This window comes from Triturus cristatus, chromosome 1_1 (genome assembly GCF_964204655.1).
Source record: "Triturus cristatus chromosome 1_1, aTriCri1.1, whole genome shotgun sequence".
Taxonomy (NCBI): domain Eukaryota; kingdom Metazoa; phylum Chordata; class Amphibia; order Caudata; family Salamandridae; genus Triturus; species Triturus cristatus.
The window spans coordinates 648859376-648871935 of NC_140579.1; the positions used below are offsets into that span (position 1 = coordinate 648859376).

The 12560-nt window shown below is 49.9% G+C and overlaps 1 protein-coding gene across 1 annotated transcript in view; it reads right to left on the reverse strand.

Moving 5' to 3' along the window:
- Positions 1-12560, reverse strand: part of DBF4B (DBF4B-CDC7 kinase regulatory subunit) — a 130051-nt gene that overhangs the window by 38541 nt on the left and 78950 nt on the right. Inside the window, 1 exon segment of the mRNA XM_085644196.1 lies at positions 9671-9776. Within this exon segment, the coding sequence (XP_085500322.1) occupies positions 9671-9776 (106 nt within the window).

A 12560-nucleotide genomic window follows, 5' to 3' on the forward strand; every position in this document is an offset into this window, starting at 1 on the left:
CCCACCAAAAATGTGGGACTCATCAAAAGGCATATCCAGGAAGAGGGCCTCTATATTACCGGAAAGTTCTGTGGAATGCATCCATGCAGGTCGACAACCAACACATCTATAAACTGCCCTCCTAAGACAGCCGTTGTATCCACACCTGTGCAGATAAAATATTTGCCTGCGAGCATCGTGGATCGTCTGGGCCCAAGAGGCCCCAAGATCTTCTAGTATCGCCACCAAGATCTTGCTTGCCATGTCCTCAAGGGCATGTGTGTAGCGGCCCAGCAAATAAACATTCACAGACCGCAATGCTAAAATGGCCTAAGAAAACATGTGCTTGCCAAAAGCATCAATTCTCTTGGATTTCCCATCCGGAACGGGGGTTGGAAACGAGCTGCAGTTTCACAGGTGGATGGCTATACGATTAGACTCTTTGGAGTGGGATGCTTGTTAAGAAAAGTCTGGGTCATAAGACGCCAGCCTGTGACTTCTGTTTATCTGCCTAGTCACATGCAGGCAACAAGGCTTCGACCAAGTGGCCACAGAGTGAAGGCATCATTAAAAGCATGCAAGGTCTCAGAGGTTGCTGGCCTGGGCTGCAAAATCGGTTAAAACGCACAAGTTACTACTGTAAGAGACATTAGTTAGTGACAGATTCCTTACCTCCAGGTGTCGGACTGGATCCGGAAAGATTTGCTAGCAGTACCCCTGCGCTTCAGTAGGTGGTGTCCTGCGGCTCCACATCCGTCGCTGGCATCGTAAGCGCCGAGATGACGTCACGGAGACTACTTAGGCACCACCCATCCGCGCGGACGTCCGTTCTATACACGACTTTCCGCGCCAGGAATGCAGAGCCATGCAAGAAACTGACCACTGGGGCCATTAAACTAGGGCCCTGAAAGGAGGATGACCTTAACCCTAGAATCAGTTCGCAGAACGGGGAGGATGGGTGGGGCGGTAAGGAATCTATCACTAACTAATGTTTCTTACAGATATATCGTTACTCAAGTAGTAACCTGTGCATCTGAAAGAGACACGTTAGTGATTGATTCCTTACCTTAGAATAGATACCCCAGCAATACCAACCCCGGTGGAGGGTCTGCAAACATATCACACCAGAAAGTCACGGAGAACAGAACGGCCAAAGAAGCCATCTCTCCGGACCTGACTGTCAAGGCAGTAATGCTTGGTAAACGTGTGCAGCGAGGCCCACGTAGCTTCCTGACAAATGTCCTGCAAGGGAACGCCGCATCCCAAGACAGTAGTGGCTGCAGTTGCCCTGGTCGAATGGGCACACAGCCCCACAGGAGGCTCCTTCTTAGCCAAGGAGTAACATGCTTTGATACACAACCCACCGCGAGATGGTCCGTTTGTGCACAGCCCGACCTTTCTTGGCGCCCGCGTAGCCAACAAAGAGCTGGTCATCCACCCGGAACTGCTGCGTACGCTTCAGATAGAATGCGAGCGCATGTTTTGGGTCCAGACGGTGGAGCCTTTCCTCCTCCCTTGAAGGATGCGGAGGTGGAAAGAAGGTGGGCAAAGTGATGGTCTGCCCGATGTGGAAGGGCGTGACAACCTTTGGCAAGAAAGAAAGACGTGTCCTTAAAACCACCTTGTCCGGATGAACAGAAAGGAGAGGAGTCTTGGAAGAAAGAGCCTGGAGCCCACTCACTCTTCTGGCAGAGGTGATAGCTACCAGGAAAGCCATCTTGAGAGTGAGAAGATGCAAAGGAGGGTTATGAAAGGGCTCGAAGGGAGCGCACATCAGATATGTAAAGACAAGGTCCAAGTCCCACTGAGGCATTATGAACGGCACCGGAGGAAACGTGTGCGTAATGCCCTTCAGGAAACGGTTAACAACCGGGGACTTAAAAAGAGAAGGCAAATCTGGAAGCCGTAAAAAGGCGGAGATGGCCGAAAGATAACTTTTGATAGTGCCCAGAGCATTGCCCTCCTGGGCCAAAGAAAGAAAGAACAGAAGGACTTCAGAAAGAGGGGCAGAAAGGGGATCCACCGTCTTAGCTGTGCACCATGCCACAAACTTGTTCCGTCTGCAGGCATATACCGTTTTAGTGGAGGGACGCCTGGCTGCCAGAATGACATCACAGAATTCGGGAGGAAGATCGAAAGCTCTCAACTGTCGCCGCTCAATCTCCACGCATGGAGGTGGAGGCTGGACAGGTTTGGGTGGAAGACCATCCCCTGCTGCTGCGACAGAAGATCCTCCCGAAGGGGAAGTCGGATCGGGGGATCGATCGCCATGCTGAGTAGCTCGGGATACCAGTATCTTCGTGCCCAATCCGGAGCCACAAGGATGACTGGGGCCCGGTCGCGCCGAATCTTCTTCAGCACTCTGGGCAGAAGTCGTATAGGCAGAAAGGCGTACAACAGACCGCAACTCCACTCGTCACAAAGTGTGTCGCCGAGCGAGTGCCGCCTTGGAAATTCCAACGTGCAGAACTGATGACATTGCGCGTTCTCTTCGGTGGCAAATAGATCGAACCAAGGCTCTCCCCACTGCTGAAAGAGACCTTGCGCCACGTCATAGTTCAGACGCCACTCGTGATCCATCAAGCACCGGCGGCTGAGTTCGTCCACCCTGGCGTTCAGAGAACCTGCCAGGTGTTGAACCACCAAGGTAATGCCGTGATGTTCCAGCCATGTCCAAAGGCGCAGAGCCTCCTGACAAAGGGTCCAAGACCCCACCCCGCCCTGTTTGTTGCAATACCACATGGCGGTGGTGTTGTCCGTGAACACCTGCACCACACTTCCCCGAACAGAGGGAAGGAATACTTTCAGTGAAAGTCGGATCGCCCGAAGCTCCAAAAGGTTGATATGGAGCCGGGACTCCGCCGGAGACCAGAGTTGGGGAAGGGAGAGAGATCTGCCACTGACCCAATCGCGATTCGTGAGCCAACACCGCAATTGCCGTGCAGTGCCTTCCGAGATCTGGACATGATCGGACAGGTTGCCTGCAGAGCCCGCATGTGCCATCTGGCATGTGTCAACAGCAGGATGCAGGAGGCCATCAGGCCTAGAAGCCGGAGGATCATCCTGACAAACCCGGGACAGAGGCTGAAAGATCGGAATCATAGCCTGAATATCCCGGACTCGCTGCTCGGGAGGATAAACCCGAAACAGCGTCTAATCCAGTACAGCTCCAATGAAGGGGAGCTTCTGAGAGGGACTCAGGTGTGACTTTGGCACGTTGATGGAGAACCCCAGCAAATGCAGGAGGTCGGCCGTAGTCTGAAGGTGGTTGACGACTGCCTGGGGCGAGCCCGCCTTCAACAACCAGTTTGAGGTAGGGGAAGACTGACACCCCCGACCTGCACAGATGAGCTGCGACCACTGCCATCACCTTCGTGAACACCCGAGGGGCGCTGGTAAGGCCGAAGGGGAGCACGGCAAACTGAAAATGCTCCTGGCCTACCGTGAACCGCAGGTAACGCAGGTGGGCCGGTAGGACGGGGATGTGAAAATATGCGTCCTGCATGTCCAACGCTACCCTCCAGTCTCCAGGGTCAAGGGCAGCCGAGACCTGAGCCAGAGTCAGCATTTTGAACTTCTCCCAGAGGAAGCGGTGGATGTCCCGGAGGTCCAAGATGGGACGCAGACCCCCTTTGTCCTTCTTGGAGACCAGAAAGTAGTGGGAATAACAACCACTCCCTACTTCTGGCCCAGGAACGCACTCAATGGCCCCCTTGGCTAAGAGGGCCGCAACTTCCTGCTGGAGAGTCGCCAAGTGTTCCCCCGACATGTGGTGGTACCGAGGTGGCATGGCTGGAGGGGTGGACTGAAAGGGAAGGGAGTAATCCTTGCGGATGATCTGCAACACCCACTTGTCCGATGTGATAGCGTGCCAGTGGGGAAGGTGATAGCGAAACCTGCCACCCACTGGCATGGGGTGCTCCACAAAGCATGGATTAGGAAGGTTTGAAGGCAGCGGGGGCGGAGGTGGACTGCCCCCCACACTGATTCCCAGAGCAGCCCCTGCAGAAGCCTCGTCCGTGCTGAGGCTGGTTCTGCACAGGCTTGCTGAAGGAACGTGTCTGGGTGCCCCAGCCTTGGCCACGAAAGGAACGAAAACCAGGAGTGGCTGGGCTCTTAGTGGAAAGACCCAAGGACTTGGCCGTGGCTCGCGAGTCTTTAAAACGCTCCAGTGCACTGTCAGCCTTATCGCCAAACAGGCTAGTGCCATCAAAGGGCATGTCCATGAGCGAGCTCTGGACATCGGGCGAGAACCCAATAGATCACCACCAGGCCTGGCAACGCAGCGCCACAGTCGTAGAAATCATCCTGCCCAATGAGTCAGCTGTGTCCAAACCACACCGAATGGCGAACTTAGCCGCATCCTTACCCTCAGCAACCGCCTGGGAAAGAACAGCATGGACCTCCTCAGGACACTGAGGTAACACCTGAGCAACCGTATCCCACATCGCATGGGAATAGCTGCCCAATAAGCAGGCGGTGTTCACCGACCGCAGCCCCAAGCTAGCCAAAGGGAACAACCGCTTACCGAACTGTTCCAGCTTCTTAAGAGTCCTTACCCGGCGGAGCCATGGGAAAGGCACGCTGCGACTTCGAGGCTTGGATGACCAGACTCAGGTGTGGGATGAGTGGTCAGAAATGCAGGGTCACCAGGCGCCGGGCGGTGACGCCTGGCGACATTCTTATCCACAGGGGCCCCCATGGCCGGCCGCGACCAAGTGGCCAACAGGACGTCGGTGAGGGCGTTGTTGAAGGGAAGCAGTGGCTCTGATGAAGTACATGCCGTCTGGAGCACCTCAGTGAGGAGATTAGTTTTGAGGGCCACCGTAGGGAGGTCGAGATGGAGGACCTCAGCCACCCGACGGAGCACCATCGTGTAGGAAGCGGCCCTCCACCATAGTAGGGGGAGGAGAGGCAAACCCTGGGTCAGAGGAGACATCGAGGTCGCCGGCGTCCTCCAGGTCGTTCACCCAGTCCTGCTCGGAGTCACACTGACAGGCAAGCGGGTCCTCGGACCCCTCTCAGTCCTCCTCCACCTCCGTAGCAGGAGGAATCGGCCGCGGCGGCAGTCTCCCAATGCGGATCCCAGGCAGGAACAAAATGGTCCTGGAACCGGGGCAACGGCGGAACGAACGGCACCCACTGCGGCGCCGGAGGCGGATCCGAGGGCAGCGCTGGAGCCAGAGCCGGCAGCGCCGGACCTCGTGGCGCCGAGGCCGGAGCCAACAGCGCAGGATCCTGTGGCGCCGAAGCTGGATCTGCCGACGGCCCAACAGGATTTGGACACGGGACCGCGGGGCCCGAAGGCAAGCCGGCGGGAGCCCGAGGCCTAAAAAGGCAGTCCATGGTGGCAAACTCTTGTATCTGTTCGGGAGTCGCAGACGGACCCGGGTAAGGCAGGTAGGCCACAGGACTCCCAGGCTCCAAAGGAGCCGCAGGGGCAGAGCCCCTTTCTCCCTCGTCCACATCCGAGGGCCGACGGGGGGGGGGGGGTTGGAGAGCAAGCACGCTTCTTTGACTTCTTTTTATGACGTCGCTAACCGGAATCCGAGGGCGAAGACTTAGAGCCCGAGGAACGACTACTGCGGCCCCGCGAGCGATCCCAGAAATGGTCCGTGGATCTGGAACGGCGCGGGGACGAGTGCCAGGCTTCCAGCAGCTTCTGGCGCCGCTCCCTCAAGGTCTTCGGGGCCATAGCCCGACAATCCCGGCAGGACAGGGAGTCGTGGCCGGCCTCCAGGCAGTAGAGGCAGACATCGTGGGGATCCTCCACCAACATATAGCGATGGCAGGCCCCACAAGACTTAAACCCAGGCATCCCTATGTGCACCAGGAGAAAAAAGGGGAGACAAAGTCTCAAAAGAGTAGTCAAAAACTGACTAAGGTACGTGCTCAATCCGGATCTGTGCTTGCTGGCACGGAAAAAGAAAGAACTGACGTCAGCGCGCATGGGTGGCGCCTAAGTAGTCTCCGTGACGTCATGTCAGCGCTTACGACACCAGCGACGGACGCGGAGCCGCAGGACGCCACCTACTGACGCACAGGGTTACTGCTAGCAAAAATTTCCAGATGCAGACTGACGCCTGGGGATATTCTAAGGTAAGGAATCTATCACTAACGTGTCTCTTTCAGATATTTGTTTTAGTCTCAACTGATGGCAGCTCCAATTCTAATGACTCAGCTGCCCTCCAAATCACCACTGAAATGAGACACTCTTCTGTTTTGGGCCCAAGTTGTGAATCCAGCTCCATCTCAGCCGAGGTATCAAGCCCACTGGCATTTTGAAAATCAATGGCCAAGGCATCATCAGTATAGGTAGCAAGCCATCTCCATTACGTCAACATCTTGAAGGTGCCGCCCACTCTGTTATAAGATCAAAGTCGATTCAAAGAGATAATGGAGGCGGTGCTGGTAGACGCAGCATGGGAAATGCACTGGTTAGTTAGGTTGCATGATAACTGGTTGTGCTTTTATCTTATAGTGGGACACTGGTCCGGCACGAGTCGAAGACAGTTCAGGGTGTGATACAGGAGTTTATACTTGATCATCCTTTAGTTCATTGGCGTCTGCATCAGCACTGGGGTAGCAGGAACCATCTTGAGTATGGAGTAGAAGTCTGTGCTGGCATTGGTATGGAGCAGTAATTTCCCCTGGTGGCAGACTGTGCAGGGATGGACCCGCAGTGATAACCAGACTGCAGGCCCCAGCAGTTCCATGGGGCCTGAAGGTGCACATCAAACATTTGCAATATGGCCTAATTGAAGGCATCGATCTGCTTGGGGACAAGGAGGTCTGAGAAATTCGAGGCACATACATGCCAACTGAGGAATCTTTTATGGCTGGTTAATTTGAACGGTTGCACATATATTACAACACCCTGGAGCCTTCTCTTTGGGGACCCGCTTTGCTTGCTTGCCCTTGGACAAGTTACTGGAGTACTTCAAGTGCGAAGTTCAGTGGTCATGGGAACAGCCTCAGGAGAGTCTGCACCTGTGTCTTGCAGAGCAAGCAAAACCTACACAAAGGCTGCAAAGCCTTGTGTTCGGATATATGCATCTTCACCCCCCGGTCTCAGATCGCCTTTGGGTGCATGAGGGAATATTTATCACACGACTGAGTCATGCCTCAAGCCCAGACACCAAAGACACTTTGTGCTGGTTCATGACCGACAACTGTTTCCTGCAGTCATAGCCTGGTATGAAACCCTTCATTTTGGGTCGGGACATCATTCCCTAGCACACCGTTGAAATAGTTTTGAAGTTTTCGGAAAACCAAGAAAGTTGACAGCAGAGCTTTTGATCTGCATCTGAATGTATGGAAAGAAAGGAACCGACATCAGGCTCAGGAGTGGCGCTTACATGGGGCTCCACTCCACTTCCAGGGCAGTATGGAGTCAGCCTGGAGACATACAATGCCACCTAGCAGAGCATAGGAGCACTGCTATTGTGAACATTTCCAGACACCTGAGGAGTATTCTTAGGTGAGGAATCTGCAGTTAGAGGTACCCATTAGAAATTCTCTGTTGTGTGGAAGGCCTACCATGGTTGCATTTCTGAAAGCTACAGAAAGTGGATCTGAATAGTGGAATGCTTTTGTTCTACAGAGATAAGACATTGACAACCAAAAAATGCAAAATTAAATTCTATTTCAGATTCTATCAATGGTTGTTGAAAATTAGTAGGCAGTCATATTTGCTCATTTAAGTGGAAAGATCACTGTATCCTAAACAAACTTTGGTTTAGTTTTAAGGTTGACTTTATCTTCAAAGAAACATAGACAAAGGCAGTCCTTCCAGGATAATTTCTGAACTGTAGAAATATGTATTGGTTCAAAAGTACCCTTGTCAAAGTAGCAAAAACAGGATTGAATTCCCAAATATGTGTTATTTTTTTTTTACTGGGAAAGAATGTTCAAAATTAACCACTCATACTCCGTAATACTTCTACTTGAGAATAGAAATGGAGTACCCGACTTTCTCAAGTACTTGGACTTTGCTAATAACTGGACTATAGGGATGGAGGTTTAAGCCCCGATTTAGCAAGGAGTACTAAATAAGGAAGGAATTGATGGAGTCATTGGCAATATTTAGGTTTTTCACTTGTACCTAGTTACCAAAAAAAAAACCACTTACAATCATAAGTTAAGTGTGAAGGTAGTTTTGACTGACCTCATGATTTCGACACTGGTCAAGAACTTCTAATCCTCAGCAGCCAAGCTGTAGCTGTTAAGTACATTGAATCTTTGGTCAGATTAAGAACTTGTAATTGATTAGTTGTCTGGTTGTGACAGGTGTGCTTTGAACTGTCTGTACTGACCTGTCCCACAGTTCTGGAAACCAGTGTTACCAGGCATATGAAGTTTGACATGAGACAGCTCTCATCCTTTTACATAGTAGCTAATCACTAGAATCAGTAGCAAAGCATACAGGAATTTAACCACCCAATCCATCTAGACGTTTTCTCATCTCAAGCGCCTGGAGAACCTATCAGGTGAATAGCTTCGCTTTATAAATACTGATTGATCGTTTGAGAACTGGGCCATGGTTGCATCCTCATGAATAACTAGTATTTGTTGTTGCGGGTTGAGAACAGATCCCATTGTAGCTCCCCCCAACTGAAACACTAATTGCATCTACTCACCACTTAATTCACATTCGTGTTTGTCTACCCAATGTCAACAAAGCATATCAGGACATACATGGTCAACCCATGTCATATGAACCATTATGAAGTTCAGTTTGTACACAGGGGCCACAGCCATAGATGTTACAACTCCTGGGAAAAGAAAGACTTTGTCAGCCCATCTGCCCTTGTAGCACATTTACATGCAGATAGTTTGTGGACTTTCAGCCTTGGATGGTTTTGAGGGAGACTGATTCTATGTAGATAATTGGTTGAGGAGATTTTGAGATCACCTTGGGTGTTGTCCGCATATTGATGAGTTTTGATGTTGTCTGAAAGGATGGCTCCCATGTAATCCTTCCACATAAAGGCTGAACATTTTGGATATAAGGATGGAGCCACTTGAAGCAAGAAGAGGCTGATCTGGTAGTTCCTATAGGAATGAGTTGCTTTCTAGTCAGTGAAGCAGGATGTGAATCATTGTAGGATTGAACCAGGGAAGTCGTCTGTGGTTTCAGGGTGCGTATCAATTTGGGATGGTCTTCTGTGTTGAATGCTGTTGTAAAATTTAGTCAAAGCATCAGGATGACTCTGCAGAGGGCAAACATGAAAGGCTGAACCTTAACAGCAGACTTGGTGGGTCACTTACTTGAAGGTGTTGCCACTCCCTCCTTTAGATCAGCGGCTGGTTCAAATTTTTTTTTTCTGCTTGATAAGTACTAGACTAGATAGAGCTGTGAGGCCTTTTCCCCAACAAAGTAATATCCAAGTGTGTCACACTCTTTCCAGGTATTTTTACAAAATGCATTACAAATGCCAGATTTTGCGGGCCTTGCATGGGAATTCATAAAAGATTCCATACTGGAGAATGAATGTGCCCATTTGAAGGTCTAAGTGTTTAAGATCTCCTTTATGAACCAGATAATGCAGCTTGTGGCAGCAAAGTCTGTGGTAAGTGAATATCTGCTTCTCATAGGATTGTTACAGTAGGTGAAATTCTCATAAGAGACTATTTAATCACCCATATAAGCAGATAGATGTTTCAAACTCAAAACACCATGTACGCTCACCGTGACAAGCTCTTCAAAGGCTTCCTGGCAGCACTCGCAGTACCCCTTTCTCTTTTTCTTCGCTGCAAGGGTTAGCTTAACTTTCGGGCTTCTCTCTCCTGTTTCACTGTGCGTAAGACAACATTTGATATCACTGTGGGAAGAATTAAAGAAAAGTTGGTAGGCTGGTATTCAGAAAAAAGTACCTATTCTGATGCTAGAAAAGAAAGCTGCCCTGGCATTAGAGATGTAGTAGAATATACGTTTTTGCTGAAACATACAGAACACCAATTTAGTCCTACACTTAATCTCCATACCCCCACCAACAATTCAGTTCAATCGAACACAAACTCATAAAAACAAACCAGTCCACAATTTAACCTTGCATAGTGTCTTAAATCTGTTCTTTAATCTTTCCTGTCTTACGGTTTCCTGGCTACTTCAATCATGCCAACATACTTCCAAATCTAAAAGTAAAAATAATCCTTTATAAGAAGATCTAACACAAAGGGCCTCAACACGGAACAGGAAGCGAAACACCTGCTTTTGCAAGAGCTTTGCCAAGCATGTGTGTGTGTGCATATACACACACACACACACATATATATATATATACACATACATACACACACACACACACACCCACACCCACACCCACACACACTCGCTGCCAGCAAGATCTTGCTGACCATGTCCCAAAGAAAACACATTTAGCACCACAACAAGCAGACCGCAGTGCCAAGCTAGCGCGTCGATCATTTTGGACTCTCAGTTCGGAGGATTGGTTGGAAATGAGTTTGGGTTAATCTTACTGGTCGAAGCGGTAGAAGACAACTCTTTGGAGCACGGTGGTTGGCCAGGTGCAAGTCTAGGATACTTGGCCAGCCAACAAGCAGGCAAGAACATGGTATCAACCAGGTAGCCATCAAGTATGTGAGAGCATCATTAAATAGGCGTAAAGGGGGGTTGGGGGATGTGTCAGACGTTGCTGGCCAAGGTTGTAGAATTTCTATCAAAATATTTTAGTCTAAATGACAGGCAGCTGTATTTCTAGTACTTTGGCTGCCTTCCGGGCCACACTGCAAAAAAAGGCAATTTCATCAATTGGTGGCTCATGTGGCAAGTCAAGCTCTCTCGTGTATGGTATTAAGGCCGTTGGCGCTTTGTAAATGACAGTATGAGGCATCATTCAGTATAACAAGGGGGCACAAGCCATCCTCCCCACCACCATCAATATCTTGGAGTGCACCCATTTCTAACACAGGATCAGAATCGGAGTAAAAAATATGAAGCTCATCTCTGTAGCCAATATGGTTTCTTTGCCCCCCTTTTCCCACCTGATTCTGGGCAGAGACCCCCATCCCCCAATATCCCCCGAGGCACCATGCACTCTGTATGCACCCCCCTCACCTCCCAACACCTTTCACAAATCCTCCGAGGCACCACCCTTACTTGGGCATTATATGGTGGCCTTAGCGCAGACCCATTTGCATGCCATGTCTTAACAATGCTTCCCTGGATGAGCTATTTAACCTGACCATTTACTTCTAGTGGCCGAAATCCCCCAGTCCCTTAGACAGGGGTGACTGGCCATCATTTGTGTTTTGGTTAGTTTTAAATCTTCCAGTTCGTGTTTTTGTCTGCAGCTGCCCGGTTTCTTTTATTTTTAGGTCTCGCCTGATCCAGCGCTTGCGCAGGTCTGGCGAGACTTTAAGTAAGGGCTTCAAAAAATGCTACCGCCGGCCACAGCTTGCAGTGCATGTGCGCGCGCGCTTGAGCAGAGGCGTCATATGGCGTGATTACTGCTGCGCGCGCACCACTCGCATACATGCATTGCAAGCTGGGGCCGGCGGTAGCATTTTTCCCCCGCGATCACTTTCACTTTGGCCCCGCGGTTAACTTCCTTGTTGGGAGTAGGAATAGGAATAATGCGCGGTTGTGATTTCCGCACACATTAAAATCTTTAGTCCAAACACCGAGGAATTTGAGCAAGTAAAAACTCCAGGGTCGAGCACAAATCGGGTTCAACATTAAATTGTCAAACTGACAAAAACACATGTGGGCATGTCCTTCCTTTGGACTGAAATACTGCAGGCCCTGAAACACTCCTAGCTCGTACCTGAGCTCACAGCCAGGCCATCATCTTTTCAGAAAGGAGTTAATAAACAGGAAGAACACATCAAAAAGCCGTTGCCTGATCTGGGTGTGTTCATATGCACTGAATGTGCAACACTGCATCTAAGAGCATGATGGACTTTTCCGGCACAGCACAGAGCCGAGCGCCTATTTTGCGCACCTTTAGTACGTAAAGTGAATTCTTTAACCCAATACTTCTCTGAGTTATTGCTTGATTTTCAGACAGTCCAGGGGGCTGTACTGTCTCATGTAACCTGTATCTCATTTTCAGAATTACGATCTACATTAAACATATTTCTCCAAGTCCTGTATACATAGTACTATGCTGTTAGATCCCTTAAGTTGTGCTAAGCTTTGTCGCTCAAAAAGTCCTATTGATGCCGTGCTACGAGGGTGTTTGCCTGGGTCTTCGTACGGTTGCAGAATGCAGTGAGTACAGAAAGTTCAATTTATCTTTATCCTCAAAAAGAACTTTTATTAAATATTCAGAATGGTGCTTATAAATCAGGAAGACAAAAGCGGTCATACAGTATTGGTCTTAAGCTCCGCAAACATAGTTTTCTCCCTGGATGCTTGGTGCGACTTTCTCAACGCTGACAAATACACAGAACCACCTGTTAAAAAGATAAAGTGAGTGGATTCAGTGAGTGGAACCACATGCTGAGTACTGCAGCTGGAACTGAGAGTGAAGCATTCCGCTTTTTTGTGAGTGGAACTCTTAGAAGAACTGTGGGTGTTGCTGTAAGTGGAACTATAAGTTGGATTAGTGAAATTA